Genomic DNA, 27,296 nt, shown 5'->3' with positions numbered 1-27,296 from the left:
AAAAGAAAGAGGAAAGAAAGAGAAAGAAAGAAAGAAAGAAAGAAAGAAAGAAAGAAAGAAAGAAAGAAAGAAAGAAAGAAAGAAAGAAAAAGAAATCACAACAGGCCTTTCTGGGGAAGTGACCTTGGGGCAGAGACCAAGTGCAGTGAAGGTATGAGCCATGCAGATTTCTGGGGACCAACACTGCAGGCCAAGGGAACAGGAAGTATGTAAAGTGCTCAGCCTGAGCCCCAGCACAAAAGGATAGTGATGGTGATGAGGAAGCCTTCATGCATTCAGCCTGAGGAGGGGGGGACCCTAGGGTTGATAAGCCTTGGGGAGATGGGGAGAAGAAAGAACATAGAAATAAGAGAAGGGCCAAGACTGAGTCTTGGGAGGTGGCAGGGCTGGGCAGATGAAGGATCAGAGAGTGGGGAGGACATGAGAGTGGGAAGGACAGCCAGTTTCTAAGAAACAGCATCCCCCGCAGCAGAGGGCCCAGAAGATGGTGACAACTGGGAGGCCACCGGGCCTGGGGGAGCAGAACAGTTCCCAAGAGGTCAGAAAGTGAGGACCAGGCAAGGCAGTCGAAGGAGTTCAAATGGGGTCCCTGCTCCAGAGCCCCTCAACTCTTCAATCTGAAAGGGTCCTTTCTGGCACGTCCCAGGAAGAACCAGGTTTTGCCTCCCCTTGCCCACAGCCCCACAGCAAGAGCTGCCCTGGTGCCATTCCCAGCCCCAGCTCTATTTCCCCCACCAGGAATATTCTGCTGATGCGGGTCTATATTTAGCAGCTGCTGCGAGGTACAGTCTGTTCTTGCTGTGCAGATAGCAGGGAGCAGAGCCGGAACGGGGCCTGGGAGGAAGGTGTGAGGGAAGGGAGGAGGCGGGGCGCCGCGAGGCCCCAATGCCAGAGGAGGAATTAACTTGTGTGTTTTAAAGGCCAGGCCTGCCAGCAGGCCCCCCACAGGGGCGACAGGGATGGCATTTGTGGGCTAATGAGGCATCACACGGGCTCCAGGGCCCCTTTTGCAGCATTTGGAGGGGACGGCAGGGGAGGCCAGGACAACAGCTGGAACTGGGGATGATGGGTGAAGACAAGGCTGCGGGAGCTGAGGCCAGGTTATAATTACCAGCCCCCACCCACCACCACCCCAGCAGGAATAGAAATGTTCTCCGAGATTTCAAGATCTCTGCTGAAAATTGTCAACTGAGCCAGAGTCATCCATTTTACAGGGAGGGAATGAAACTAACATTTGTTGAGCACCTTCTAAGTGCCAGATCCTGGGGTCAGGATAATGAACTAGACCGGTTTCTGCCCTCACGGAGCTTCTGCTCCAGCAGAGAAGCAAATGGATAGCTACACCCAGGCTGTGAGAGGGGCAGTGGAGGGGCACTGGGAGTCAGCCAGTCAAAACGTCATTTGAGCACTTGCTGTGTGCCAGGCCCTATAGACACGAGATGAACAAGACCAGCATGGATTTCTGCCTCTGTGAAACTTATTTATGGAGGTACTCAATCCAGAACTTGAGGAAAGAGATCAGCAAGCCATCTACAAAATGTGAGGCCTGCTGCTGGAAGCTTCCTCTCATTCAGTCCTCTCAACAGCCCTACCAGGTGGGTGTCTCCATTTCACATAAGAGGAAACAGAGGCTCAGAGAGGCCCAGGAACTTGCCCATGGTCAGCTAGCATGTAAATGGTGGAAAGAAGACTTGAGCCCATATCTGTCTGGCCCCAGAGTCCCCCTGCAGCCTATCTGAGTCTGTGCAGCCCCAGCACCTGTAGTAGGCCCTCGGAAAGACTGTAATGAATGAATGAGTGAACGGATGAAGTCAAAGAGCCAGAAGCTTTCAAGAACAACTTCATGGACTGTTTTGGAATATTTGTACCCCTAGATCTCTCAGAGGGCAATAGTCTCCACTGTGCTTCTCCCAACATCAGGAGGAAGACAGTGGAGTGGAACATAGTAGATAGGAAAATATGTTATCAATTCCTCCCCGCCCTGCACACGGCTGCTTACTAATGTGACTTTGCCACTATTCTGGGCAAGAGGTGGAGTCTGTTTCCCTACCCCTTGAACCTGGGTTTGCCTGGGACTACTTTGGCCAATAGAATGTGGCAGAAGTGATGTTATGCAAATTCTGACATTAGGCCTTAAGAGACCTTGCAGCTTTCACTTTTACTGTCCTGGAACACAGTCCTGAGACTGCTATGTAAGGAAGCCAGCCTACTGGAGGATGAAAGAACCAATGTGTCCCCGCCGACAGCCAAGACCAACTGCCAGACATGTAAATGAGCCATCTTGGACCTTCCAGTCAGCTGCTCCTCCGGTTTAGGCTCAGATGCGTGAGTAAGCCCAGACAAAATCAGCAGAGGAATGGCCCAGCCAACTGGATTTCTCTATCAGTCATCTAGAGCTATGTAAAAAAAAAAAACAAACCCAAAACCTGGTAGCTTAAAGCAACAATAATTTATTATTTGTCACAATTTGGTGTGTCAGCTTGGCAGTTATTTTGCTGGGGTCACTCATGCAGCAACAGTTAGCTGTCGGGTCGCTGGGAGTGACTTCACTGGGACAGCTGGCAGGACTAGGCCTCCCTCTCCATGTGGCCTTTTATCCTGGGCTTCTTCACAGTACAATGGTCTCAGGATTCCAAGAGGACAGGCCGCAGCATACAGGGGCTTATCAAACCTCTGCTTTTGTCGCACTTGCTGATGTCCTATTGGCCAAAGCACACTTGCTGATGTCCCATTGGCCAGAGTCAGTGTGGGAGGGAATGACCCAAGGGCGTGGATACCGGAAGGTGTGGTTCACTGGGCACTGTCACCATAGCAACCTACCCTGTTCCCTGGATCCCAAGAACAAGGCCCAGGGGGCCCAACTCACACACACCCAGAGATGGCACCTGAATCCTACACACCACAAGGCTTCAGGACCAGTTTCCAAGTGAGAATAGTGTCGTGTCCCCAGTTCCTCAGGAGCTGGAAGTGACAGGGACAGCAAAGAAGGCAGCCACATGGAGCCTCTCTCACTCACAGAGGTGGAGCCAGGCCCCTGCTCCAACCCCCACTCAGAGCTGGGACACTGAGCCTTTGGTGCCCAAGCCCATAGATACACAGTGACTCCACATCCTACCACGAATCCTGTACATTCACTGAGGTCCTGGATGGCAAGTGACCAGCACAAAGCTTAGCACACAGCAAGTGCTCGGCTAAAGTCACTCCCTCTCCACCTTTCCGCCTGGGATCCCCTGCTCCCTGGCCTGGTGGCTGCTGCACTGTAAGCCTACCTGCCCTCCCCTCCCCACCCCACACCATCTTTCTTCACCCTTCCTGCGTCTCCCTCTCTGTTTTCTGTATGTCTGTTCCCACTCTCTCAGTTGTTCTTTGCCCATTTTTCTTCCCTCCTTTCTTTCTCTTCCTCTTTGTTTCTCTCTAGGTCTCTGTTTCTCTCTTACTGTCTCTTTCTGGGTATCTCTGGCTTTCTCTCTGGTTTATCTACCTCCCCCCACAATCTTCTCTTCTCTCTTTTTCTGTCCCTTTCAGTCTCCCTCTCTGTCTGTTCCCCTCCCTTCCCCTCCCCTACCTTCCTTTCTTCCCTTCCTCTCTGTCTCTTTCCTCCTGTCTCTCACTAGGTTTCTCCCTGTCTCTCTTTCCCTGGGACTCCTTTTCTTCTTTCTCTCCTCTTCCCTGTCCATCACCTTCGCTCTCTTCCTCCCCTCTGTCTGCCTTCCGTTCTCTCTTTCCAACCCCCCAGGGTGGAGAATATGACACACCCCACCTTCCCTGTACAGCCCCTGCTGTCCAGGGCTGCAAAGCCTCAGCGTCCTGGCTATGCACTTTCTACACGTGTGACCTTCAACAAGGTACTTAGCCTCTCCGTACCTCTGTCTCCTCATCTATAAAACAGGTATAATCACAGCACCTTCCACATATGAATATTGAGAGGATTAAATGAGGCAATTCACCTAAGGTGATTAGAATAATGCCGGACACAGAGCAAATGCACATAAACATTAGTTGTTTTTATTACATGTAATTCTCATGAGATGAAATCCTATATGAGTGGTTCTCAACCAATCTTGCCCCAGGGTCCATTTGACAATGTCTGGAGACAGTTTTGGAACTAAGGCGACGGTTAGTGCTGCTGGCATTTAGCGGCGGGAGGCCAAGGATGCTACTAAATATCCTACAACATACAGGTCACACACACACACACACACACACACACACACACACACACTACAGAGAATTATCCTGCCCAAAATGACTACAGTGCCAAGTTGGAGAAATCCTGTCATTTAAGTCAGTATGGTGGTTGTCCCATTTTACAGATAAGGAAACTGAGGTTCAAAGAGGTGAAGGGATTAGCTCAAAATCACATGACCAAAGAAATGGCAGATCTGGAATCTATCCCAAGGCAATCCACTGCCAAGACTCCCCTGTTCCTGGGAAGACCAGTGGTGGTAGAGAAGGGGTCAGGAGGGGGCCTACTGAGGTGTTGAGAAGGCCACTGATAGATGGTTTGTGTGACCCTTGATTAGGCAGAATACCCATTCCATATCTGCATGTGATCCCACGAAAGCAGGACCACCCCTTAGGTGCCCCACCTCTGGCTACCTACCACAGGTACACACAGAAATACACACACAAACACCACACATACACACACGCCCTACAGCCTCTCCTTCCATTCTGTTGCCTGTATGGGAGTCTGGGGACTGTTGGGGGACATCAGGTGTCAGAGCTTGGGTTTTATGGGGCGCAGCATGGGGCTGCTGGTGCATGACTCCACCTGGCGCACAGGCCCCGGGCACCACCTGTCACCACCTGGTGCTCGGCAGGTTGGAGTGGGTGGTGGGAGAGGCTCTGAATGCCTCATCGACTCCCCCGCCCTACCCTTGTCTCTTCTACTGGCAGGGAGACAAGAAGCCCAGTCTTCCCCACAGCAGAATTAATCTTGCGGTCACCCCCCCGCCTGCTGCCCTCCCTGCTTCCAATAACAGCTTGGAGGACTGTCTGCTCAGTGATTAGCTGGTGCCTGGATAGAGGATCTAGGGCCTGGAGAGGGTTGGGGTGCGCCTCTAAGGCTGGGGGATAATTTGGTTGTGGGAGGGGGTGTGAATAAGAATGTGAGGTGGTAGCTATGAGTGTGCATGTGTGTAAGGGACTTTGTATGTGTTCTTATGTCCATACTCCACAAATGTGTGAACTACGTTGCGTGTGTGTATACAGGTGAGTGTGACAGCATAGTGAGTGTACATGAGTGTGGACGTGGGTCCAGTTCACACCCGCCAAGCTGCTGCTCCATGCCTGGCTCTGGGCTGTGTGTTACTGACACAGGCCTGGTTCATGCATAGAATGTCAAGTGGGGGAACAGAGGCCCCAAAAGTGGGACTGGTTGCCCAGGGGAGTCACACAGTTGCTTTTGTGTTGTGTCTGTGTGTGAGAGAATGCAGGTGCAATGTGTGTGAGCAAGTGTGTTTGAAAGTGTATGTATTTGAGACCAAGTGCAGTGGCTCACGCCTGTAATCTCAGCACTTTGGGAGGCTGAGGCAGGTGGATCACTTGAGGCCAGGAGTTTGAGACCTGCTTGGCCAACACGGCAAAACCCTGTCTCTACTAAAAATACAAAGATTAGCCAAGCATAGTGGTGCATGCCTGTAGTCCCAGCTACTCAGGAGGCTGAGGCAGGAGAGTTGCTTGAACCCGGGAGGAGGTTGCAGTGAGCTGAGATCGCGCCACTGCACTCCAGCCTGGGCAACAAAGTGAGATTCTGTTTCAAAAAAAAAAAAAAGAAAGAAAGAAAAGAAAAAAGAAAAAGAAAAAAAGAAAGTGTATGTATTTCAGCGTGTGTATGTGTTACAGTGTGTATGAGAGTGTGTGTGTATATGTTAGTGTGTCTGTGTGTGTTTGTGTGGGAGGATGTGTATTTGAGAGTATGTGTGAATGTGTGTGGATCGTTGAGTGTGTATTTGAGAGTGTATCTATGTGTTTGTGTGTTTGTGTGTATGTGAGTATGAGTTATTTGCGAGAGTGCATCTGGATGGCCAGGTGTGAGTGTGCGTGTTTCTGTATGGATGTGTGAGTGTATCTGAGCCCATGTGCATTTCTGCATGGGCAGGTATATGTGTGGGTGATCTGTATAGGCCTGTATGTAATTCTGTGTGAGTCTGTGAGTGTATGAGTGGCAGCATGTGTCTGGATCTGTAAGGTATATGAGTATGTGTTTGTGAGTGTATCTATAGGAGTGTGTATGAGTTTGTGAAGGTATCTGTGTGTGTGAATGTATCTGTTTGTATCTGTGTGTATCTGTGTGTGTGTGAATGTATCTGGGAATAAACCTGTGAATAAACCTGTGTGTGTTATTCTGTGTGAGCCTGTGTGAATGTATCTGTAGAAGTGTATGTGAGTATATGAGCATGTGTGTGCATCTGTGTGAGCATGTGTGTATGTGTGAGTATCTGCATCCATATGAGCAAGTGTGTGAGTCTATCTGTGTGACCGTGTGTGTGAGCATGTGTGAGTATATCTGTGTGGGCATGTGTATCTGTATCTGTATGAGCGTGTGTGAGTGTGTGTGGTGTACACTGAGCCCTGTCCCACATGGTGGACACATGGATGTCCTTGTGTGGCCCACTCTCCTCCTGAGCTTAATTTTCCCAGGAGTCACAGGGTCTGAATCCCGCCTGTACAGGGGTCTCCACATCAGTGGGCAGGTGGTGTGGGGCGCCCTGGCCTCACCCTCACTCACCCACAGGCGTAATCCGGACGGCTGTGCCTGACCTTGACCGCGAGAGCCAGGAGCGCTACGAGGTGGTGATCCAGGCCACAGACATGGCGGGTCAGCTGGGTGGCCTCTCGGGCTCCACTACCGTCACCATCGTAGTCACCGACGTCAATGACAACCCGCCCCGTTTCCCGCAGAGTGAGTGAGGCCTTCCCAGAGGAAGGCGCGTCTGTGTGTCTGTCTGTTACCCCATCCAAGCCACCTGCTGACCCCAGCTTCCCTTTAGACTTCCCACCAAAAGAAGGGCTTCCCCCTCTCTTTCTGTCTGTCTGCCTGTCCTCCCAAGCCACCAGCTATCCCCCAGCCCCCCTCCAACCATGCTTCCTACCAAGAAAGACCCCAGGGCTGTCCAATGCTCCACAGAGCCAAGTAACACGCCATCACCTTCCCAGACCTCCTCTTGCTTCCGGCAGAGGGGGAGCCCCACCCATCCACCCTTCCGTCCATCCTCCAACCCCTCACTGACCCCTGCCCCCTCCCCTAGCCACTTGTTGGGCCATCCCATGCCGCTGACCTGGGCTTGCAGAGGGAAGGTATTGGGGAGAAAGGGGGCACCCAGGGATCTAGGCAGAGGCAGCTCAGCCCCCAGACAGATAGAGGTTGTGCAGAGAAAAACTAAGTCTGAGTGACAGGCATTTCCCTCCTCCTCTGAGCCTGGGTAGCGAGACTCTGTGCTTCTGAATTAGGAGGCCTTTCCACCCTCTGCCTCTGCTGGCACAGCGGGGGTTGGGGGATGTCTCCGCCCCAGCCTCCCAGCTCCCTATCAGCCCAGCCAACCCCTCTGTCCCAGGCTCAGGCCGAGAGCCACGACAGGGAAGTCACCAAAGCTGGCAGAGACTAAATGCCGCAGGAGCTGGGCTGATTCCTATCGGGTGAGTCATTACTTGAGGTCTGCTGCTCTCACATTAGGCCCCGCCACAGGGGACTGACCCCCGAGAGATAAGGGAATCCAATCCCTTAGCTGAGAGCGCAGCATCATTGCGGCCTACAGCCTCAGCTCAGACACAGAGTGGAGTGAGCTGAGCTCACCAACTGGCTTCCCGGTGCCAGGGAGCCTGGCACAGAAGCCATCCCACTGCCCAATCTCCCAGCCCAGCCCCAGCCCCTGAAGGCAGCCCCATGCAGACGGGTGGCATGGGTGGGATGCACCCCCACCCAGTCTTCTGCCCACTTGTGCCAGGCTCTGAATGAGCTCTGAACTGGAAGAGGTGGGGCAGAGCAGAGAGGAGGCCAGGGCCCCTAGAAGGTTTGCTTTCCTGCTCGTCATTCCTTTCCTCCTTCCTTTCTTTTTCTTTCCGTCTTTCTTATCATGAACTATAGCACACAAAAACAACAGTTCAACAAATAATTATAAAGCAAACAATCCTATGACCACCAGCCAGGACCCCAGAAGCCCTAATATGCCCTTTCCTGATCATAGCCTCTTCCCCAACTCCTCCCTCCAGTTAGCCACTACCTGCTTTTGTGATGGTCATCTTTTGAGTCTGTTCATCTACGCAGGCATCACCAGTCACAAGTCTAATTTCATCCATTTTTGAACCTTATATAAATGGGATGAATCATACAATACAAATTGTTTTTGTCTTGCTTTTTACCTCTCACAATTGTGTTTATGAACTTATGTTGCTGGTAGCTGTAATTTATTCATTTTCTTTGCTGTATAGTATTCCATAATTATCTATTCTGGGGGTGGTGGACACTGGCATTATTTCCAGTTTGGGGCCATTGGGAAGGAGACTGCTTTGAACCTTGTTGCCCCAGGTCTCCAGGTGCCCATTTGCACTTGTTCTCTATGGATACAGAGGAGTGAAATTGCTGGGTCATGGGATGTACTCATCTTTAACTTTACCAAATAAAGCCAAACTGTTTCCCCCCATGAGGAAACGTACATGTCCATTGTACCACATCCTCACTGACTCCTGGTACTGTCACGTTCTTTGATTTGTGTTAATCTGGTGAGTGTCTACTGGTAACTCATGCTGGTTTTCATTCATACACTCACTAGTCCCTCACACATTTCATTTATGCGACAGCCTGGCATTCTGCCAGGCACTGGGAATGCCTGATGAATAAGAGATGTGGTCCCTTTCTTCCAGCAGCTCATACCCAAGAGAGAGAATAAACAGAAAATGAGAGTAAAAATGCAGTAATTCTAACAATGGGATAAGCTTGGGGGCCAAGGGAGCACAGGAGCAGAGCCTGGAGGTCTGGGAAGGTTCCCTGGAGGAGGTAACATTCAGTGAGACTAGAAGGCAGAGCGGGAATTGGGAAGGCAAAGGCAGAGAGGGGATGCCTGGAGGTGAGAGAGAGTCAGTTGCAGAATCACAAGAACTTCAGCAAGGCTGAAGCTAGAGATGGAGTGGGGATTGGAGGATAAGGCTGGAGAAGCCAGAAGGGGCCAGGCAGTGTTTTGTAGGGCAGGCCAAGGGACTTGCACAACTCCATCCCAAGGGCAATGGGGAGCTATAAAAGGGATTAAAGCAGGGGAGTGGCATGTTCATCTCGTATTTCAGAAAGTGCCCCACCCCGGCTGCTGTATGAGGATGAATCAGAGGCAGCCACTCCACGCAACGGTTACCAAGACCTGTGGAGCCCCCAAGAGACACATCCCCACAGACCCTGCTTCAGCTAGGCTGGCCCATCACTTAGCAAGTCATCCTCACCTCGACCTCAGCTCTGGTTGGAGAGCAAGCTGCAGCCTCCATCCCATCTGATCTCATTCCTTCTGGTTTCCCCTCTGCTCCTCCCCTCCAGCCACACAGCCATCTTGCCATTCTTCTAACATGCCAGGCACAGCACCCGCCTCAGGGCCTTTGCACCTGCTGCTCCCTCTGTCTAGAATACTCTTTCCCAAATATCTGCTTGGCTCGCTCCCTCCCCTCCTTCTGACTTTTGCAGAAATGTCATCTTCTCTGCAAGGCCTTTCTAGATCAGCCTATTTAAAACTGCGCAACACCCTCATCAGCACTCCCACACCTTCCCTGCTTTATCTCTCTCCTAAGTACCTATCACCGTTGGACATACCATGTGTTTCACTGATGTGATTGTTTAGTGTCTTTCCCTTTCTATTAAGAGGAAAGCAACATGAGAGCTGAGATTTTGGTCCATTTTATTTGTTGCTGTAACCGCAGTGTCTAGAACTGCATGATGTCTGGGGGCATCATAGGTGCTCAATGTATACATTGAAATGAAGGAATAACTACCGTTAACATCAACAGCAAAATCAGTATGAAGCCCCACCATTTTAACACAATTTATTCTATTTCTTGAGTAGCTACCAAGTGCCAGGCACTGTACTAAGCATGTTACAGGCGTCATCATCTAAGTTAGTTGCCATAAACACACAGCTGTTAGGAAGGCACCATCATTATTTATTTCCATTTTACAGATGAGTAAACTGAGGCTCGGGGTTACACAGCTAGGACTGACTCCAGAGTCTTGGCCTTTATCACTGTGCTGCTCTGTCCCTGTCACTGGCTAGGTAGGGAAACTGAGGCCCAAAGAACTGCAGGCATTTTCCCAAATCAACCAGTGAATAAACCCAAAGGTCAGAATTTAAACCCTCCTTTTGCACTGCCACCCAAACTTCTGCAGGGGACATTCCTCTCCCAGCCCCCATTCTGGCCAAGCTGAGAGCCCCTTTCAGGCACTGTCCTCCATAGAGGCTCACCTGGGCCCCCTTGTCCCCTCCCCCACTGCTGGCAGAGGCTGGGGTAGGGGCTGCCTTCATCCCTGCTCATGGCCGTGTCCCCCACAGAGATGTACCAGTTCAGCATCCAGGAGTCAGCCCCCATTGGAACGGCTGTGGGACGTGTGAAGGCTGAGGACTCAGACGTGGGAGAGAACACAGACATGACTTACCACCTTAAGGACGAGAGCGGCAGCGGCGGCGATGTGTTCAAGGTCACCACAGACAGCGACACTCAGGAGGCCATCATCGTAGTGCAGAAGGTGCAGCTGCCTCAGGAGGAATGGGGGAGGCAGGCCTCAGGGGCGGGAGGATCAGGGAGGCCTCTGGGCAGCTGAATACCCCCACCTCACTCCACTCAATGGATTAGTTCTCTCTAGAGGTCCAGGACCAACCTGGAAAAACACTGATGGTATCATTCCCCTTTTGCAAACCAGGCATAGAGAGGTGAAGCGACCTGTCTGAGGTTGCACAGCTGGTTGTCAGAGCCAGGGTTCAATCCAGATGGGAATCCACACCCTCAAACACTCTGATGTGTGCTTCACATCCTTGCCAGCCTCTTCACACTCTTCATTGCCTTTAATCCTCATGTTTCCCTCTGAAGCTGAGGTTACTATCCTCATTTTTATAACTGAGAAAATAGATGCTGAGAGAGGTAAAGGGGCTTGCCCAAGGTCACACCTGTAAGGCACATGGTAGAGATTTGAACCCAGGTCTGGTGACTCCAAAGCTCTTTCCTTCCTGAGTCTAACAGCCTTCCTTGCCCACTGGCTGGCCCAGGAACCAGAAACTAAAACTGCAAACTCAGCGATCCCTAGGGAGGTCAAATAAAGAGGCAAAAATCCATCTTCCAGGGTTTGGTCAGGGGCTTGGCAACTCAGGGCTGCAAAGGCCATTAAGACCACCCACTCCGACCCCACTCTCCCATGGGAGGTCTAAGTCCCTTGCACTGGCCCACAAGTGGTCATAGGCCTTTGTTTGTATATCTCCAGCGACAGAATGCTCACTTTCTGCCACTGTCCAGCTCTTCTTCCTCCCATTCAGCCGGCATCTGTCTCCTTAAATCTGTGCCTATCAGCCTGAGCTCTGCCTTCCAACATCTGCCCTCGACAGTACTTCTTTCGCTCAGCAAGCACATAACGACCCGCTCTTTACCTGGCATTGAGGGCTTGAGGATAGAGAAAATGCCCAGTTCCTTCAGCTCCTTTCCAGAGGATAATAATATAATAGCTACTACTTGTGATAAAGTGCTTGCCACGTGCCAGGCACCCTTCAACTACTTTGTGCGTATTAACTCAATTGATCCCTTCATCAACCCTCTGAGATGCTGTTATCATTCATTTTATAGACGAGAAACTGAGGCCCCAAGAAGTTCGGTAACTTTCCCAAGGCCATGCATCTAGTATCGTTCAGTAGGGATACAGGCTCAGGGGGTCCAGCTCTAGAATCTCCCTTTTTTAAGCACTAGTGATTTTCAGTCTTTTGATCTCCGTTCATCCTTAACTGTTAGATGAGCCCATTTTACAGATGGAGAATTGGAGGCCCAGAGAAACCCAGCTTCACAGAGCAGCAGAATCAGGCTTCAAACTCAGCCTGGGGACTCCAGCACAGCATTTGCTCTCATCCCCTGGGCTGCTTAATCTCCCCCACCCCCAGCTCTCAGGCCCCCTCCTGCCGCCCACTCCAGCAGTGGCGCCTAGGGTGTCTCTGCGGAGTCAGTGATGGCTCAGGGAGCAGACTGATGGCCTGGCTCCAGAGTCCATCACTCACTCCTAGGCCAGGCCACCGCCTGCCTCCCTGCATCCTGATTTCCCAGGCAACAGGCTGGAGGCAGGACACGGCTGTTTTTGCTGCTGGAGAAGTCGGGGGTGGGGGATTCTGAGAGCAATGGGGGGACCCCATACACAGGGCAGGCACCTGCCTGTGAGTCTCCTGGAAGGTCACTCTTGCCAATCAGATCGCTCCCCCACCATGTAGCTGAGGTCCCTGCAGCTCCATGACATGGCTTTTTCATTGCTATAGGCAGTGTCTTTAGACGGTCAGAGCTAACACACAGCCATGGAGCTCATTCATCAGAGGGTCACCCATTAGCACCCCCCGATAAGAAGCACAGGCTCAGCATGGATTTAGCCAGATCTCAGAGGAAAGCTCTAAGGCAGCCCGGCTTATCGGGCTCAACTCACATTAGTTGCTAACTCCTGCATACCAGGGAATCCTGGCTCTGCTAGGGACTCACTCACTGCCCGGTGACTTGGGCAAGTTACTGAGCCTTTCTGGGCCTCGTTTTCCTCATGTGTAAGATCAGATCATAAGAATACAAGCCTCTTAGGGTTGATGTCAAGTTGAGTTAATATACTTAAAGCCCTGGCACACAGTAGGTGCTTTGTGTTCGTGAACTAAGCTAATGAAATATGCCGCCAACACTGCGCTGGGAAGCAGGAAGTTTGGGTGCTCAGCGCGTTAGCCTGGAGTGGCTGTGTCCTTAGGCAAGACTGTCCTCGAGGAGCCTCAGTTTCTCCACCCGTAACCCACCGGGTTGGTCTGGGTCAGTTCTGCAATGCAGCCCAAACATCCCTGCCGCCCCTGCTGAGACAACGTGTGACCTTGGGCCAACCCCGCCTGCCTTGGCCTCCCTCGTGAAGGCCTCAGTGTCCACCAGACCCCACCCACTAACCGGCCCTCTGCTCCCTCCCCCAGCGCCTGGACTTCGAATCCCAGCCCGTGCACACCGTGATCCTGGAGGCCCTCAACAAGTTCGTGGACCCCCGCTTCGCCGACCTGGGCACGTTCCGCGACCAGGCGATCGTGCGCGTGGCCGTGACCGACGTGGACGAGCCCCCCGAGTTCCGGCCGCCCTCCGGCCTCCTGGAGGTGCAGGAGGACGCGCAGGTGGGCTCCCTGGTCGGCGTGGTGACGGCGCGGGACCCCGACGCCGCCAACCGGCCCGTCCGGTGAGACCCCCGCCCGGGGCCGACGCCTGCTGCCTGCTATCCCGCCATCGCCCCCGCGGACAGACTGCGGGCAGAGGGGAGGAGGGCTGGGGCGGGCAGGGCCGAAGGAAGGGGCTGCGTGGGGGAGGGAGGCGCGGAGAGAGGCGCACGGGTGGAGAGAAACAGGCACGGAGCCAAAGAGCCAAGGAAGCAGATGTGAGAACAGTCAATGAGACAGGCAGGCGAGCCAGGCCAATAAGGGAGAGAACCAGGAGGGACAGACACAGAGGCGGGCACTGCACTGGCGGGGTCTCCGCGCTGCTGGCTGCCTGATCTCTCGACTGGGCCATCCCTGTGCCCAGGACTCCCCCAGTCTTCTCCCTGCACCCCCTTCCCTCTCATCATCTCCCTTGGTGTTCCGCTAGACACCTCAAACTTAAGTTCAGAACTGGGTTCCTGGTCTCTCCATCAAAAGAAAAAAAAAAACACCAGTTTGCCTGCCGTTATCTCCATCTTGGGAATGACAGCTCTATCCTTCCAGTTGTTTAGGTTAAAAACGTTGGAGGCATCCTTGCCTCCTCTCATTCTCTCATGCCTCCCTTCAATCCATTAGCGAATTCTGCTGTCTCTACCTTAAAAATGGATCCAGAATCTGACCACTTCTCACCACCTCTGCTGCTACCACCTCGGTCCGGGCCACCGTTTTCTCTTGCCTGGAGTATTGCAGTTGCCTCCTTGCTGGTGTCCCTGATTCTGTCCTCACCCCTCTTTAACCTAGAATTGTTGCAGGAGCCAGCCTGATCCTGCTCAAATGTGAACCAGAGCCTGGCCCTGCTCTGCCCAAGCCCTCCAAAGACACCTACTAGGCTCAGAATAAAAGCCCAAGCCCTTACAATGACAGCTCTGGCCTCCCTGAACCTCTCAGACCACACCTCCCTCTCCTTTCCAGTCCACTCTGCTGCAGCCACACTGGCCCCCTCACAGCCTTGCAAACACACCACGCTCACCTGCACTCTGGGCCTGTGCTACAGCGGATCCCTCGGCCTAGAACGTTCTCGCCCTAATAGCCCCCATAGTTCGCTCTCTCACTTCCTCCAGGTCTTTGCTCAAAAGTCATCTTCTCGGTGAGACCTTCTCTGGCCACTCTTCCTAAAATTTCAACTCCACCCCAACCCTTAGCCCTGACTCTTCCTATCCCCTGTCTTCCTCTGCTGCTTCCTTATTACCTTTCATCACCATCTGACATGCTACCTGCTTTTCTGATTACCTTTTTTGTCTCTCCTACTGAAAGGTAAGCTGTCTGAGGGTAGGGATTTACGTCTATTTGTTCACCACTATACCCATAGGGCCTAGCCCAGGCCTCAGCACTCAGTGGACACGTGCTGAATATGTGGTGAATTAATGATATGTAAAAATAGAGGCCGGGCGTGGTGGCTCATGCCTGTAATCCCATCACTTTGGGAGGCCGAGGCGGGCAGATCACCCGAGGTCAGGAGTTTGAGACCAGCCTGACCAACATGGTGAAACCCCGTCTCTACTAAAAATACAAAATTAGCTGGGTGTGGTAGCGCACACCTGTAGTCACAGCTACTCTGGAGGCTGAGGCAGGAGAATCGCTTGAACCCGGAGGCAGGGGTTGCAGTGAGCCGAGATTGCACCATTGCACTCTAGCCTGGGCAACAAGAGCAAAACTGTCTCAAAATAAATAAATAAATTAATTAATTAAAATAAACTAAAAAATAAAAATAAAGACTGAAAAAAGAGGCAGAAAAACAGACTCACAGAGATGTAGAGAGACCAACAATGAGAGGAAGAGACTGGAGAGAAAGAAAAGCCCATAAAAAGAGGACAAGAGGGACTGACCTGGCAATGTGGAAACAGAAGGGCACCTTGGAGAGGAAACCAGAAAAGGGAAGAAATAGACACAGACACAGGCAAGCCAGAGGCAGAGCAGGGATGGGGCAGCTGGGGTCCCTGGAAGGGTCTGGGAGCTGTAAGTATTGGGGAGTCTCTGACAGTAGCCTAGGTTGGAAGATGTTCAGATAGAAGAGGGAGGAAAGGCTGTAGAAGAAACTGATCCAGAGGAGGAGGTTAGGGGCTGGGGGGATGGCCAGTGTTAGAGGGATGGGAAGGAGGCACTGGGGCTCCCTGATTCATTCCCAAAACCCCTGTACCTATTCAATGAGTAACCCCTGAGCTGACTATGAGCCTAGCCCTGTGCTGGGCATTGAGGAGAGGGGGAGGGAAAGTTTATTTGAGGACCTCTGCATTGTGCAACTCCAGAGGGCAACGTTCCGTCATTGTCTGTCTGAATGGCTCTATCAGGATTGTGCAGTGCACAGCCTGTTCAACCTTACATGGCAGCCCTAAGTGAGACACACAGATGCTATCCTGCTTAACTGTTCATGGATTCTCAGACTGGGAGATAGCCCCAGGGGTCTGGGAAGACTTCTGAAGGAGGCAGGAATTGACCTGACCTAGGTATCTGGGTATGGTGTAAATATTAGGGGAGGCACATTCCAGACAGACGAACAGCTTGTGCAGAGGTATACAGGCAGAGGAGTGGTTGGTGTGCCTGGAGAAGAGCAGACTGTGATCGCTACAGGGGGCTGGGGAAGATGAGGCACAAAAGTGAAGTCTAACAGGGCCTCAGAGGCAGGCTGAGGAGCTCAGACTCTGTCCTGAAGCCGAGAATGCCCACGCTACTTTCACTACACTCGCTGCCAATGCCATCCTGTCACTGCCTCTGAACTCCTCCACTCCCTTCCACCCGGGCTGGTGGCATAGTCTCTGAACAACCCCCTTGGCCTCTGGCCTGGGCCCAGACCTCTCTAGGAAGGGCACTGTCACCTCTGTTTGTCTGGGAGTTGAGGCCCAGGGAGGGGAGGAGGATTCTGCAGGCTCTCCCAGGGAGGTAAGAACACGGAGTGGGAGGCGAGTCCTTGGCCCCAGGTCAGTCCTCCCATCTGCCGGCTCCCCTCCTCTCCAATTCCACTCTCCATGCCCCCTCTCAGTCCTCTCCCTCCTCCCCGCTTTGGCTCCCTTCCCTCCTGCTTTTATCTGCACTGAAAGGGCCAACTTTGAAACCTGCTTCTTACCTTCTTTCATCTCTCTTTGCCGGCCCCTTCCCTGGGGCTCCTCAGATGTGGAGGCAGTGAGGAGCTGGAGACTGGTCCAATTTAACACCACAAACATTTACCCAGCTCCTCCTCCATGCCAGGCCCTGAGCCAGGCCTGGGGACACCAAGATGACTCAGCCAAGGACAGAACTGGGGTGGAGCTCCCAGACTGTGGGGTACAAAAATGGAAATGGGAGGCCATTGAGGGTCTGTGGGAGACAGAGAAGGGGTCCTCACAGGCCATGTGTGCTGCCAGAGTCCAGCTCGCTCTAAGGGTTCCATTCTGGCAGCACCTGCGTTCTCAGGGTCACAGGCTTAGGCAGCAACTCCGCATTGAGTTGTGCCTGGCACTGTTCTGTGCAGTGAGGAAGCAGAGATGATAAAACAGGATCCCTGCCCACGTGGAGTTTGCCTTCTCCTGCAGAGAGACAGACAGCAAATGGTTAAATGGAATAACTGCTGAAAGCACTATGAAGAAAATAGAGTGATAGGATAAGGAGGGATTGGGGCCACAGAGGGCCACTTTGAATTGAGTGGTCAGGGATGTGACACATGAGCTGAGGTCAGAATGATGGGGAGCCATCCATGCAAAAATGTGAGGAAAAGAATTCCAGGTAGAGGGAACAGCAAGTAGAATGGCCCTGAGGCAGGAACTAGCTTGGCGTGTCCCTGGAAATGAAGACATGAGGTGGCATCCTGGGAGACTTTGCCTAGCATGGTTTGCAGGGCACGGTGAGTGCCTGGAAATTATAGGAAAGCAGACAGTACAGAGAGATTTTTCTTAGCCTCTGCACTGGAGATAGTAGAAGGTGCCTCATGTTACTACATTTACCCTTCAGAGGGTATTGTACTCATTTGACAGACGAAGAAACTGAGAGTCAGAGAGGGGAAATGACTTCCCAAGGCCACCCAGCTCAAAAGGGGAAGCACCGGGGTTTGACCCATGACTCACCACTTCCTGAATCCAGCCTTTGGCCATTTCACTCCTGCTTCTTACTCTCCTTGTGGTTAGTGCAGTTCCTAAACTGGTGCAGCGTCCTCCCCTGTGCACTGGCCACAGAGATGATGGCCTCAGACATGGGCCAGTGGGAAGGCTTGGCCCATGTGAACGAATCCAGTGACAGGTCCAGGTCCAAGTGGGCTTGGGCTGAGGCAGGGGCTTGAGGAGCTCCAGGGAGGGGTGAGTAGTTTATGCACCAGGAAGGGGAGTGACAGAGGTTTGCCCCAAAAGGCCCCTGCAGGGGGATGAAGAGGACAAGGCTTGGAATGGGGAGAGTGTGCCCCAGGTTGGAGTGATGGGGAGGAGAGATGGCAGGGACAGAATCATGGAGCCAGGAGGTTAAGTTCAGGAGCAGCGAGACCAGCTGGACAAGCTCACGACAAGGGACAAGGGAGCACTTGGAGACAGGCTGCGAAGGACATTGAATGCCACATGAAGAAGTGGGACTTTATCCTGTAGGCAGTGGGAAGCCTTAGAAGGCTTGAGAAGGAGGGAGGAAAGTGCTCAGATGGGCCCACCTCTCAGTTAGGCAGGTTTGCAGATAGACTGGCCATTTATCAGCCCAGCCATGTTCCTACCTAGCCCCGTTGTGAGTCTCCTTTGAGCATCAAAAACAGCTAGTCCACACTGCAGCAGAGGAAGCGAACACTTCCTTTCTCCACCCAGCACTCCACAGTGTGGTGCAGCAGAAAGTGCAAGGGCTTTGGAATCAGAGGAGACCCGGGTTCAAATCCCAGCTCAGTTGTGGAGTCTTGGGCAAGTCAATGCACCCCCTCTGAGCCTCGGTTTCCCCATCTCTAAAATAGACATCATAATAGTATGTGCCTCATTCATAGGTATTAAATGTCTACCACATACCAAGTTCTGTGCCTGGTGCTCTCAGGGTTGGAAGAAGGATTAAGTGCTTAGCATACAGCAGGCCCTCAAGAAATGGTCATTCCCATTTTTCTTGGTGGTCTGCACACCCATTTTTTCCCTTTCATTCTGCAACTAGTGTTAACCACATACAATTTTCCAGGCATCATGTGTGGGCTTTTCTGTATATGCCTAAAGGGAGTGGGGGAAAAGAGTCACAGATAGGGTGGAGTGAGCAGAAAGGAATCCCTTGGTTGGGACAGTGGAGCAGGAGGCAGGCTGCTTTGTTTTGGAAGAGGCTCCCGAACTACACCCCGACACACACACACGAGCAGCTTGGGCGGCAGCTGCATCATTCAGTCAGCTGCATGTATGTTCATGCACTCACACACAGGCACACCAGAAACCCTGTATGTGCATAAGCCTGCAGCCTTCCCTATTTATTATGCCTGCATGCATTATATATGCACATATTTATGTAGAGGAAAACCACACGTGCACCCCAGCCAGGAAGCAGCACCCTCCCCATTTTCTCCACCCTAACCTTGACAACAGCAGCATTTTGTGCTGTTGCTAACACAGAAATGCTAGCAGGTGTACCTGGCTGGCTCCTTAAGAGGATGCTGTTAGACCTCCGGCTCTGAACAGACATGGGAGCTTGGCTCTGCCACTAACTAGCCCTGTGTGACCCAGGGCAAGATACCTGGCTTCTCCGAGCCTCAGTTTCCTCCTCTGTAAAATGAGAGTGATGACAATATCTTAGGATTCGAAGAGCTCATGATACAAAGTCTTGCTCAACAAAGAAAAGTAAGAGCTAGTCTGTACACCAAGAACCATCTTAAGGATTTCTTGGTAGTCACTTGTCCGAACCTCACAACCAGCCTGTGAGGTAGGTATTACTATCTCTCTCTCTTTTTTTTTTTTTTTTTTTTTTTTTTTGAGACAGAGTCTCACACTATCTCCCCAGCCAGAGTGCAATGGCGCGATCTTGGCTCACTGCAATCTCTGCCTCCCGGGTTCGTGCGATTCTCCTGCCTCAGCCTCATGAGTAGCTGGGATTACAAGCACATGCCACCACACCCAGCTAATTTTTTGTATTTTTAGTAGAGACGGAGTTTCACCACGTTGGCCAGGCTGGTCTCAAACTCCTGACCTCATGATCCTCCCACCTCAGCCTCCCAAAGTGCTGGGATTATAGGTGTGAGCCACCGTGCCCAGCCTACTATCTCCATTTTTAAGAGGAAACTGAAGAACAGAGAGATTAGGTGACTTGCCCAAGGTCACACATCTAGGTTTCAAACCTAGGCAGATGGGCATCAGATCTGTACCCCTAAGCACCATTCCTAGGCCTCCCTTGCATGTGTGGGTGCACACACACACGAGCTGCCACAAACTTATATTCTCTCCCTATTCCCCCAGCCTCACCTGTTCTAGTTCCCCTTGCTGCCCTTCAGGTTGTTGTCACCAAATGAGAAGTAGGACTGCAAAATTTAAGCAGAACCTTCTAGACCCACAGCTTCCTCCTGTCCTTCTCAGACTACTGTGTCCCCACATCTTACCTCCCCGCCCCCAGGCATGCAAGCCACACACTGGGTTGGGGGGACTCCTGTGTACTCCCTGCCAGACATCTCTGAATAATAATTAGAGTGACAATAGTTCCCATTCATGGAGTAATTTTCCTGGAACTCAGCTAGGCACCTTACATGCGTTTCATTCTCCCGACAACTTACAAAGTAGGATTATCATCTCTATTTTGCTGGGAATTAAAGATGGAAGTGACTTGCCTGGGGGCAATGCAGACCTGGATCCAGACCCAGGGCTGAGCTGCTGCCTCTTGAGCCGCTGCTCAACTATAATGCACAATCTCACACACACAGGAACACCACTCACATATTCACGCCACACAAAACACACACTGTCCACCCACAACACAGACCAAATACACAACCCATGCGAGCACTACACGTGAGCTGCACAAGCTTCGCCCCCACCCCACCCCTCCACCCCTAAGTTTGCCAGGCCACAGCCCCTGCCACACACTGCTTCCTCCCACCCCTCCCTGCTTCCCTCCCTCCCACTCACTCTCTGGCTCCCTGAGCTGGAACAAAAACACCTGGGCTCAGCCAGCCAAACTGACCCCCAGCCCCAGGTCTTTAGCTAGTTAATGGCGGGTCCCCACTGCCCCCGCCCTATGGCCTTGGGAACAGCTGCCTCCATTTAGATTCCAGCCCCTCCCTTCCCCTCGAGGAAAGAACAAAAGAGAAAAACAGGGAAAAGGAGAAGGAGGAAGAGGAGGAGGAGCAGCAGCAGCATGGAGGGAGGAGAGAGGAGACAGCTCTGAGCCAAGAAGGGAGGAGAAACAACAAGAAGGCAGTTGGCATCCTCCCATCAGCCCGGCCTCTCACCCAGCCCTGACGAGGGATCAGAAGCCCAGGCTATGTCATGTCTCTGGTCCTCTCCTGGCCTCTATCCTCCCACCTGTAGAATGGGAGGAGGTCTCCAAAGTTCTTTCCAGCTGAGCTGATGCTCAAGAGCCTCCTTCAACCTCCTTTGGACTCAGATATCTGACGGGGCCAGGCTGGGGCAAAGGGGACCCTGAAGCTTCATGCATCGAGGATTTGGCTGGTTCAACTTTGGATGGGCTGTCGGTCAGGCTAAAAAGAACTCCGGCGGCCGGGCATGGTAGCTCACACCTGTAATCCCAGCACTTTGGGAGGCCGAGGTGGGCGGATCACAAGGTCAGGAGATTGAGACCATCCTGGCTAACACGGTGAAACCCCGTCTCTACTAAAAATACAAAAAATTAGCCGGGCGTGGTGGCGGGCGCCTGTAGTCCCAGCTACTCAGGAGTCTGAGGCAGGAGAATGGCATGAACCCAGGAGGCAGAGCTTGCAATGAGCCGAGATCGCACCACTGCACTCCAGCCTGGGCGACAGAGCAAGACTCCGTCTCAAAAAAAAAAAAAAAAAAATGAACTCTTGGAGATAATCCCCAATTTGGTTTCAAATTTCAGTTCTGTGACAGAGTCACTGTACACCCTTGAGCAGGGCATCGGCATCACTAGCTCATTGTCACCTTTGTATAAATAAGAAACAGGCCCCCCTTTGATACTTCCTGGTCTAGGACACGTGGCTGGGCAAGCAGAAGGCTCGCTGGAATTCACCCCCGCTTCCCCACTTCGGCCTGGTATCTTTGTGCATGACACAACCTGTACAACCATACTTGGCAGCTCTAAGCTTGGCAAGTTTCCTCTCTGGACCTCAGTGTCTTCATCTGTAAAATGGGGGAGATCACATCAGCCTCATAAGATGCCTGACCGAGACCTCTTCTATCTCACTTGCCACTTTATCCCCAGAGTCTAGCACAGACCAGCACAGAGAAGGCACTCAATTAGTGTTTAGGGCATAAAGGAATGAATGGAGGGATGGTTGGGGGAGAAGCAGGCTCCAAACTGTTAGGTGCATGCTAGGGAGGAATTATAATCGTGGGTCTGAACCTCCCCACGTACTTTCACCCAGGCTAGCGGGACTCAAGGTGGCCAGGGGCAAGAAGAATACGGGTTTAGCAGCTTAGGAACAGTATGGAGCATTAAACTGGGGGTTCAGGGGATCGGCTTATAATGCCCACTACACCCATAGGCACAGCCCTTTATAGTTTGCCATAGGCATTCACCTCCAGGACAGTAAACATGAAAAGCATAAGGACTGTCCTGTATGCCCGCCCCTCCTCTAACACCACAATGTGGGGTGAGTAGGAGTCATCCTCTTTTTTCAGGTGAGCAAACAGAAGCCAAGGAGTGACTTGCCCAAGGTCACACAGGTAGAATCAGTGGCAGAGGATTCAAACCCAGCTCTGACTGCTTTCAGACCCACGAAGTCCCACTGGGTGTCAATATCCCCATTTCAGAGATGGGGGAGTTGAGGCCCAGAGAGGTTTGGCAATGCAGCCAAGGCCTCACTGACGGGTCATCTCAGGGCTCTGGGTCCCCAGCAGGCAATGCTTCTGGGGTCCTCCCTTCCCCACTCTGGGAGGCTACAAAAAGGCCCCTTTCCTCCTGCCTGTGGGAGGGGCCGGGTGGCTGCGCAGGGGCCCCGCCTTACCAGGCTGCTTTGTCCTGGCGCACAATGAGCGCTTGCTTGGCATTCGAGGCCTTTGTCCGCGCGCAGCCTCGCGGCGCCCCCACCAGCGTTATCAGCATGGGGAAGCGGCGGCCGGAGCTGGCGAGGCCTCTCTGGGCCGCCGCCGCCCGAGACATGTGTTGGACACGGGCCTTTAAGGCCTGGAGCCGCCACACAAAGGCCCGGGAAGAAGGCGGAACAAAGGGCTTTTTCACGCGGCAACGGAAAAGCTGCAGATTAGCTCGCGCGTGCTGCGCAGGCGGGAGGAGCCGGCGGCCGTGTCCCCAGGCCCCCTCCCACGGCACTCGCCCAGCGCGTGTCCCTGGGCGTGTCCACGCCGCGGCCCCCAGAGAAGCCTCCTAATGCCACAACTGCCCCCCTCTCCCCTGCTCAAAATTCCCCGTTGGCTCCCCAGTACACGCCAACTGTGCTGTGCCGGTGTGTTCTGGTGCCGAATTCTCCCCACTTCCCGGTTCGAACCATTTTGCAGTGTTTGCCATTTCTGGGATAATTCTCAGCCGCCGCGCCTTTGCACCTTCTGTTTCCCCTGCCCAGAACGCCACCCACACTCCCGGTCTCTGCCTTCAAGCTCAATTCCAGGGGCACCTCTTAGGGAAAGATAAGAATCGGCAGGGTGCAGTGGTTCATGCCTGTAACCTCAACACTTTGGGAGGCCAAGGCGAGCGGATCGCCGGAGCTCAGTAGTTCGAGACCAGTGTGGGCAACATAGCAAAACCCTGTCTCTGAAAAAAAAAAAAAAAAAAATTAGCTGGGCGTGGTGGCACGCACCTGCAGTCCCAGCTACTCGGGAGGCTCAGTGAGTCAGAAGGATGGCTTGAGCCCAGGAGATGGAGGCTGCAGTGAGCCGTGATGGCACCATTGCACTCTACCCGGGGTAACAGAGTGAGACCCTGGCTAAAGAAAGAAAGAAAAGAGGGCCGGGCGTGGTCGCTCACGCCTGTAATCCCAGGCACTTTGGGAGGCCAAGGCGGGCAGATCACGAGCTCAGGAGATCAAGACCATCCTGGCTAACACGGTGAAACCCCGTCTCTACTAAAAAATACAAAAAATTAGCCGGGTGTGGTGGCGGGCACCTGTAGTCCCAGCTACTCGGGAGGCTGAGGCAGGAGAATGGCGTGAACCCGGGAGGCGGAGCTTGCAGTGAGCCAAGATGGCGCCATTGCACTCCAGCCTGGGCGAAAGTGTGAGACTCCATCTCCAAAAAATAAGTAAATAAAATAAAATAAATAAACAAAAAAGAAAAGAGAGAGAGAAGAAAGAAAGAAGGAAGGAAGGAAAGAAAGAGAGAGAGAGAAAGAAAGAAAGAAAGAAAGAAAGAAAGAAAGAAAGAAAGAAAGAAAGAAGAAAAGAAAAGAAAGAAGAGAGTATCAGTGAGTCTAACTGTACCAAGCATTTTGCCAGCTTCCAACCCTCACGACAACTGCAGGTACAAATTATTAGCTCCATTCCAACTGAGGAAACTGAGGCTCAGAAAGGTTGAGGGCTGCCCATGGTCACAGCAGCTACCCGTGCAAGTGAAATGCACACCCAGTTGCTTCCCGCTCCTCCTCGGTCGCAAGGCGTTTCTCTGCCCCTTGTGTGTGTCCAAGGCAGGCGGTCCCTCTCTTGGAGTGGGGTTGGGAGAAAAGGACATGGGCTCCATTTGGCACTGGGGCACCTTCAATCAGCCCTGCCCTGCCCCCCGCAGGTACGCCATTGACCGCGAATCAGATTTGGACCAGATCTTCGATATCGATGCGGACACAGGCGCCATCGTGACTGGCAAGGGGCTGGACCGCGAGACGGCCGGCTGGCACAACATCACGGTGCTGGCCATGGAGGCGGGTGAGCTGGGCGCCACGCCCCCTCCAAGGGCAAATATGGGGCCCAGGAGCAAAAGCTGAAGGGAGGGGCCAAGGGCTGGGGGCAGAGCCAAGGCAGCACTGTCAGTCAAAGCCCACGGGGGAGGGGCCAAAGGTTGGGGATGGTGCGAAGAGAAAGAAACTAGACAAAGATCTCACAGGGGTGAAGGCGAGGGCAAAGGCTGATGGGTGCGAGCAAAGATCCAGCAGGGTTCCAAGTCAAGGGAGTAGGGCTGGTTCCAAGTCAAGGGGGTAGGGCTGGTCTCAAACTAGGCTTTCTTCTCTCATCATTAATTGAGCATCTGCTACGTGCAAGCCCTGTTTTAGGGGTTGGGGATCCAGCCTTGAACATGACAGAAAAGCTTCTGTCCTCATAGGGAGAACAAGACTATCAACAGAGAGAAAGCACGGACATAATATGTCAGGTGATGCTAAGTGCTAAGAAGAAACAAGGAGAGAAGGAGGCTGGGAAAGGGAACTGGGAGGAGGAGGTGCATTGCTTCTCTTAGGGGAACATCTAAGAGATGAGGAAAAGACATTTCAACAAAGACCTCAAAAGGGGAGGGAGTCATGCTGACATCTGGAGGAAGAGCATTCCAAGCAGGGGGAACAGCCAGTGCAAAGAGGCCCTGCAGTGTAATTTGCCAAGCACGTTGGAGGAACAGCAAAGAGGCCAGTGTGGTTGATGAGGGGCAGCGTGGTCAGCCAGAGTCACTGGAGAGTCTTTGGACTTTACTCCAAATGAAGTTAGAGTCATTGGAGGCATTTGGGGAGAGGAGGGATGTTCTCCGTCAGGGTACCTCTGGCAGCTGCATTGAGAAGAGCCTGGAGCCTGAGGGGGAAACGGGGCCTTAGCTAGAAGCTGAAAGCAATAGTGCTTGGGAGATAGGACCATGGCCTGGCCCAGGGCAGTAGCTACAGAGGAGGGGAGGAGGAGGTGAGAAGTGGCTGGCTTTGGGATACAGGCTGAAGATAGAGCCAGTGGAATCTGCTTATGGGCTGATGTCCTGGGGAGAGATGGAGAAGGGTCAAGGATGACTCCAGGGTGTTTGGCCTGAGTTTCTGGAAGAATATATGTGTGTGTGTGTGTGTGTGTGTGTGTGTGTCTTTTTGGTGCAGCTAGGGAGAAATGTGAGCTGGGAGAGAAAGAGAGAGAGCCCTGAGACATGGCATCCAGGTAAGTAAGGCTGTGGAGGTGAGGAGCTGAGAGCACTAGGAGAGAGGCCAGGGGGAGTGCCCTTGGGCTTCCTCCATGCCCAGAGCAACACTGCCATTGTCATGGCCTCCACCCGCTTTCCCAGCTTCTCTACCCCATCAGCCCTCAAGGTCTCAGGCATCAACAGAGCCACCAATAAGCAATCATGACAACAGGAATATGGTTGAGTCTCTGAGCTGCAGGCGGGTAGGCAACATTCAAACTTGCCTCTGCCCATCAGGATCCCAGGCCCCTCTGCCCCAGGCCCCTCCTGACCCAAGCTCCTCCTGCCAGCCCTCTTCCTCCTCCCCTAGCTGCCATCCCCCCATTTCTCAGGCCCCACTGGCCCATTCTGGGGTCGAGGAAGTCCCTAGGCTGAAGTTCCCTTCGTCTCTTTCAACTGCAGTTTAAAAGGAAATACAAAGCTGGCTCAGACCTCAGTGCTTGCTGCTCTGGAGCCTTTGAATCCACTCCTCCACCGCATGAAAGGGAGATAACAAAGGTGGCTGGAGAGGAAGTGGTGGCTGGACTTGGGGGAAGAGAGCTCCCCCTCCTTGCCTCCTCAAACCTGTTCCCTGGGTAGCAACTGAGGCTCTGGGCTGCAGATGGAGTGAGGGAGGACTGGCCTGGCTGCTGGGCAGGGATGCCTCCTCTCCCTACTCACAGATACACGCCCCCCCGCCCCCTCCCCCCACCCCTGCCACCAGTCTATCACCAGCCCAATGTCCCACCACCAGCAACAATCTCCTCTTGGGTTAAGCATTGTGCTTCTATCCAGTGGGTCTCTTTCAGAAAGCAGCTAGAATAGCATACGAAGCCTGTAAGGCTGCCATTTCATAGGAGACAGAATCGGGGGAGGGGTACTCCTCCACAAACATTTTACAATTTTTGCTTCATATGTGTATATATATATATATATCCTGGCCTAGATGCTTTCCAGCACATACTTTATTGAATTATGATCAGTAGCATGATTAGCACCCATTTTCCTGATGGGAAAATTGAGGCTTGGAGAGTTTGGAAACTTGCTTGCCAAAGATGTGCACTGGCAAAGCTGGGATTTGGACCAGGCATGCTTGGTCCCCACGGCATTGCTGCATGGCCTCCCTTTTCTGGGCACTCTCTGCTGTCTGAGCCCCACCCCCATCCCATCCATCAACCCCAGTAACTGACCGTGGGGAAGGAGATGTATCTCTGAAAGGAGAAGAATAGCCACTGGGCTCGAGACCCCCCTTCTCTGAGCTGTGATCCCCAGCCCCTGCCCACTCCTCACCCAGGATATTAATTAATGGGAAAAGGAATGGTTTTGCTTCAGAGAGCTGGTGGAAGGATCAAACAGCATAGCTCATGGGAAGAACTTAGCCTAGTGGTTGGTGCTTAGTAAGTGCTCAGTTGATGGTATCTGTCGGTCTTGACTCTGTTCCGGGCCCTTTCTTGTGATGAGCTCATGAAATCTTCACCCCTAAGGGGTGTCCATTCTACTGCCATCTTCACTGTGGGGATGAGGAACCTGACTCAGCAAGGCGAAGTCATTTGTCCAGGTTCCCAACCCCAGCCTGCCTGACTCCAGAGCCTGGCTGTCCTCAGTTGCCCCTCCAGTCCTGTTTCCCTGGTGCTGGCACAAAATCAAGAGCTCTCACAGGCCAGGCACAGTGGCTCACGCCTGTAATCCCAGTACTTTGGGAGGCCAAAGGGGTCAGATCACTTGAGTTCAAGAGTTCGAGACCAGCCTGGCCAACATGGCGAAACCCCATGTCTAC

At 52.8% G+C, this 27,296-nt stretch overlaps 1 protein-coding gene across 3 annotated transcripts in view; it reads left to right on the top strand.

Moving 5' to 3' along the window:
* CDH22 (cadherin 22) overlaps window positions 1-27,296 on the top strand; it is a 134,744-nt gene that overhangs the window by 84,734 nt on the left and 22,714 nt on the right. For all 3 annotated transcript variants that reach the window (XM_034947216.3, XM_034947215.3, XM_063600884.1), the window contains 4 exons: window positions 6,740-6,907; window positions 10,527-10,720; window positions 13,155-13,408; window positions 24,188-24,324. In XM_034947216.3, the coding sequence (XP_034803107.1) occupies window positions 6,740-6,907; window positions 10,527-10,720; window positions 13,155-13,408; window positions 24,188-24,324 (753 nt within the window). The remainder of the gene's footprint in view (window positions 1-6,739; window positions 6,908-10,526; window positions 10,721-13,154; window positions 13,409-24,187; window positions 24,325-27,296) is intronic.

Source organism: Pan paniscus, chromosome 21, assembly GCF_029289425.2.
Source record: "Pan paniscus chromosome 21, NHGRI_mPanPan1-v2.0_pri, whole genome shotgun sequence".
In the NCBI taxonomy this organism is placed as follows: Eukaryota; Metazoa; Chordata; class Mammalia; order Primates; family Hominidae; genus Pan; species Pan paniscus.
This window is presented reverse-complemented; position numbering and strand designations above follow the sequence as displayed.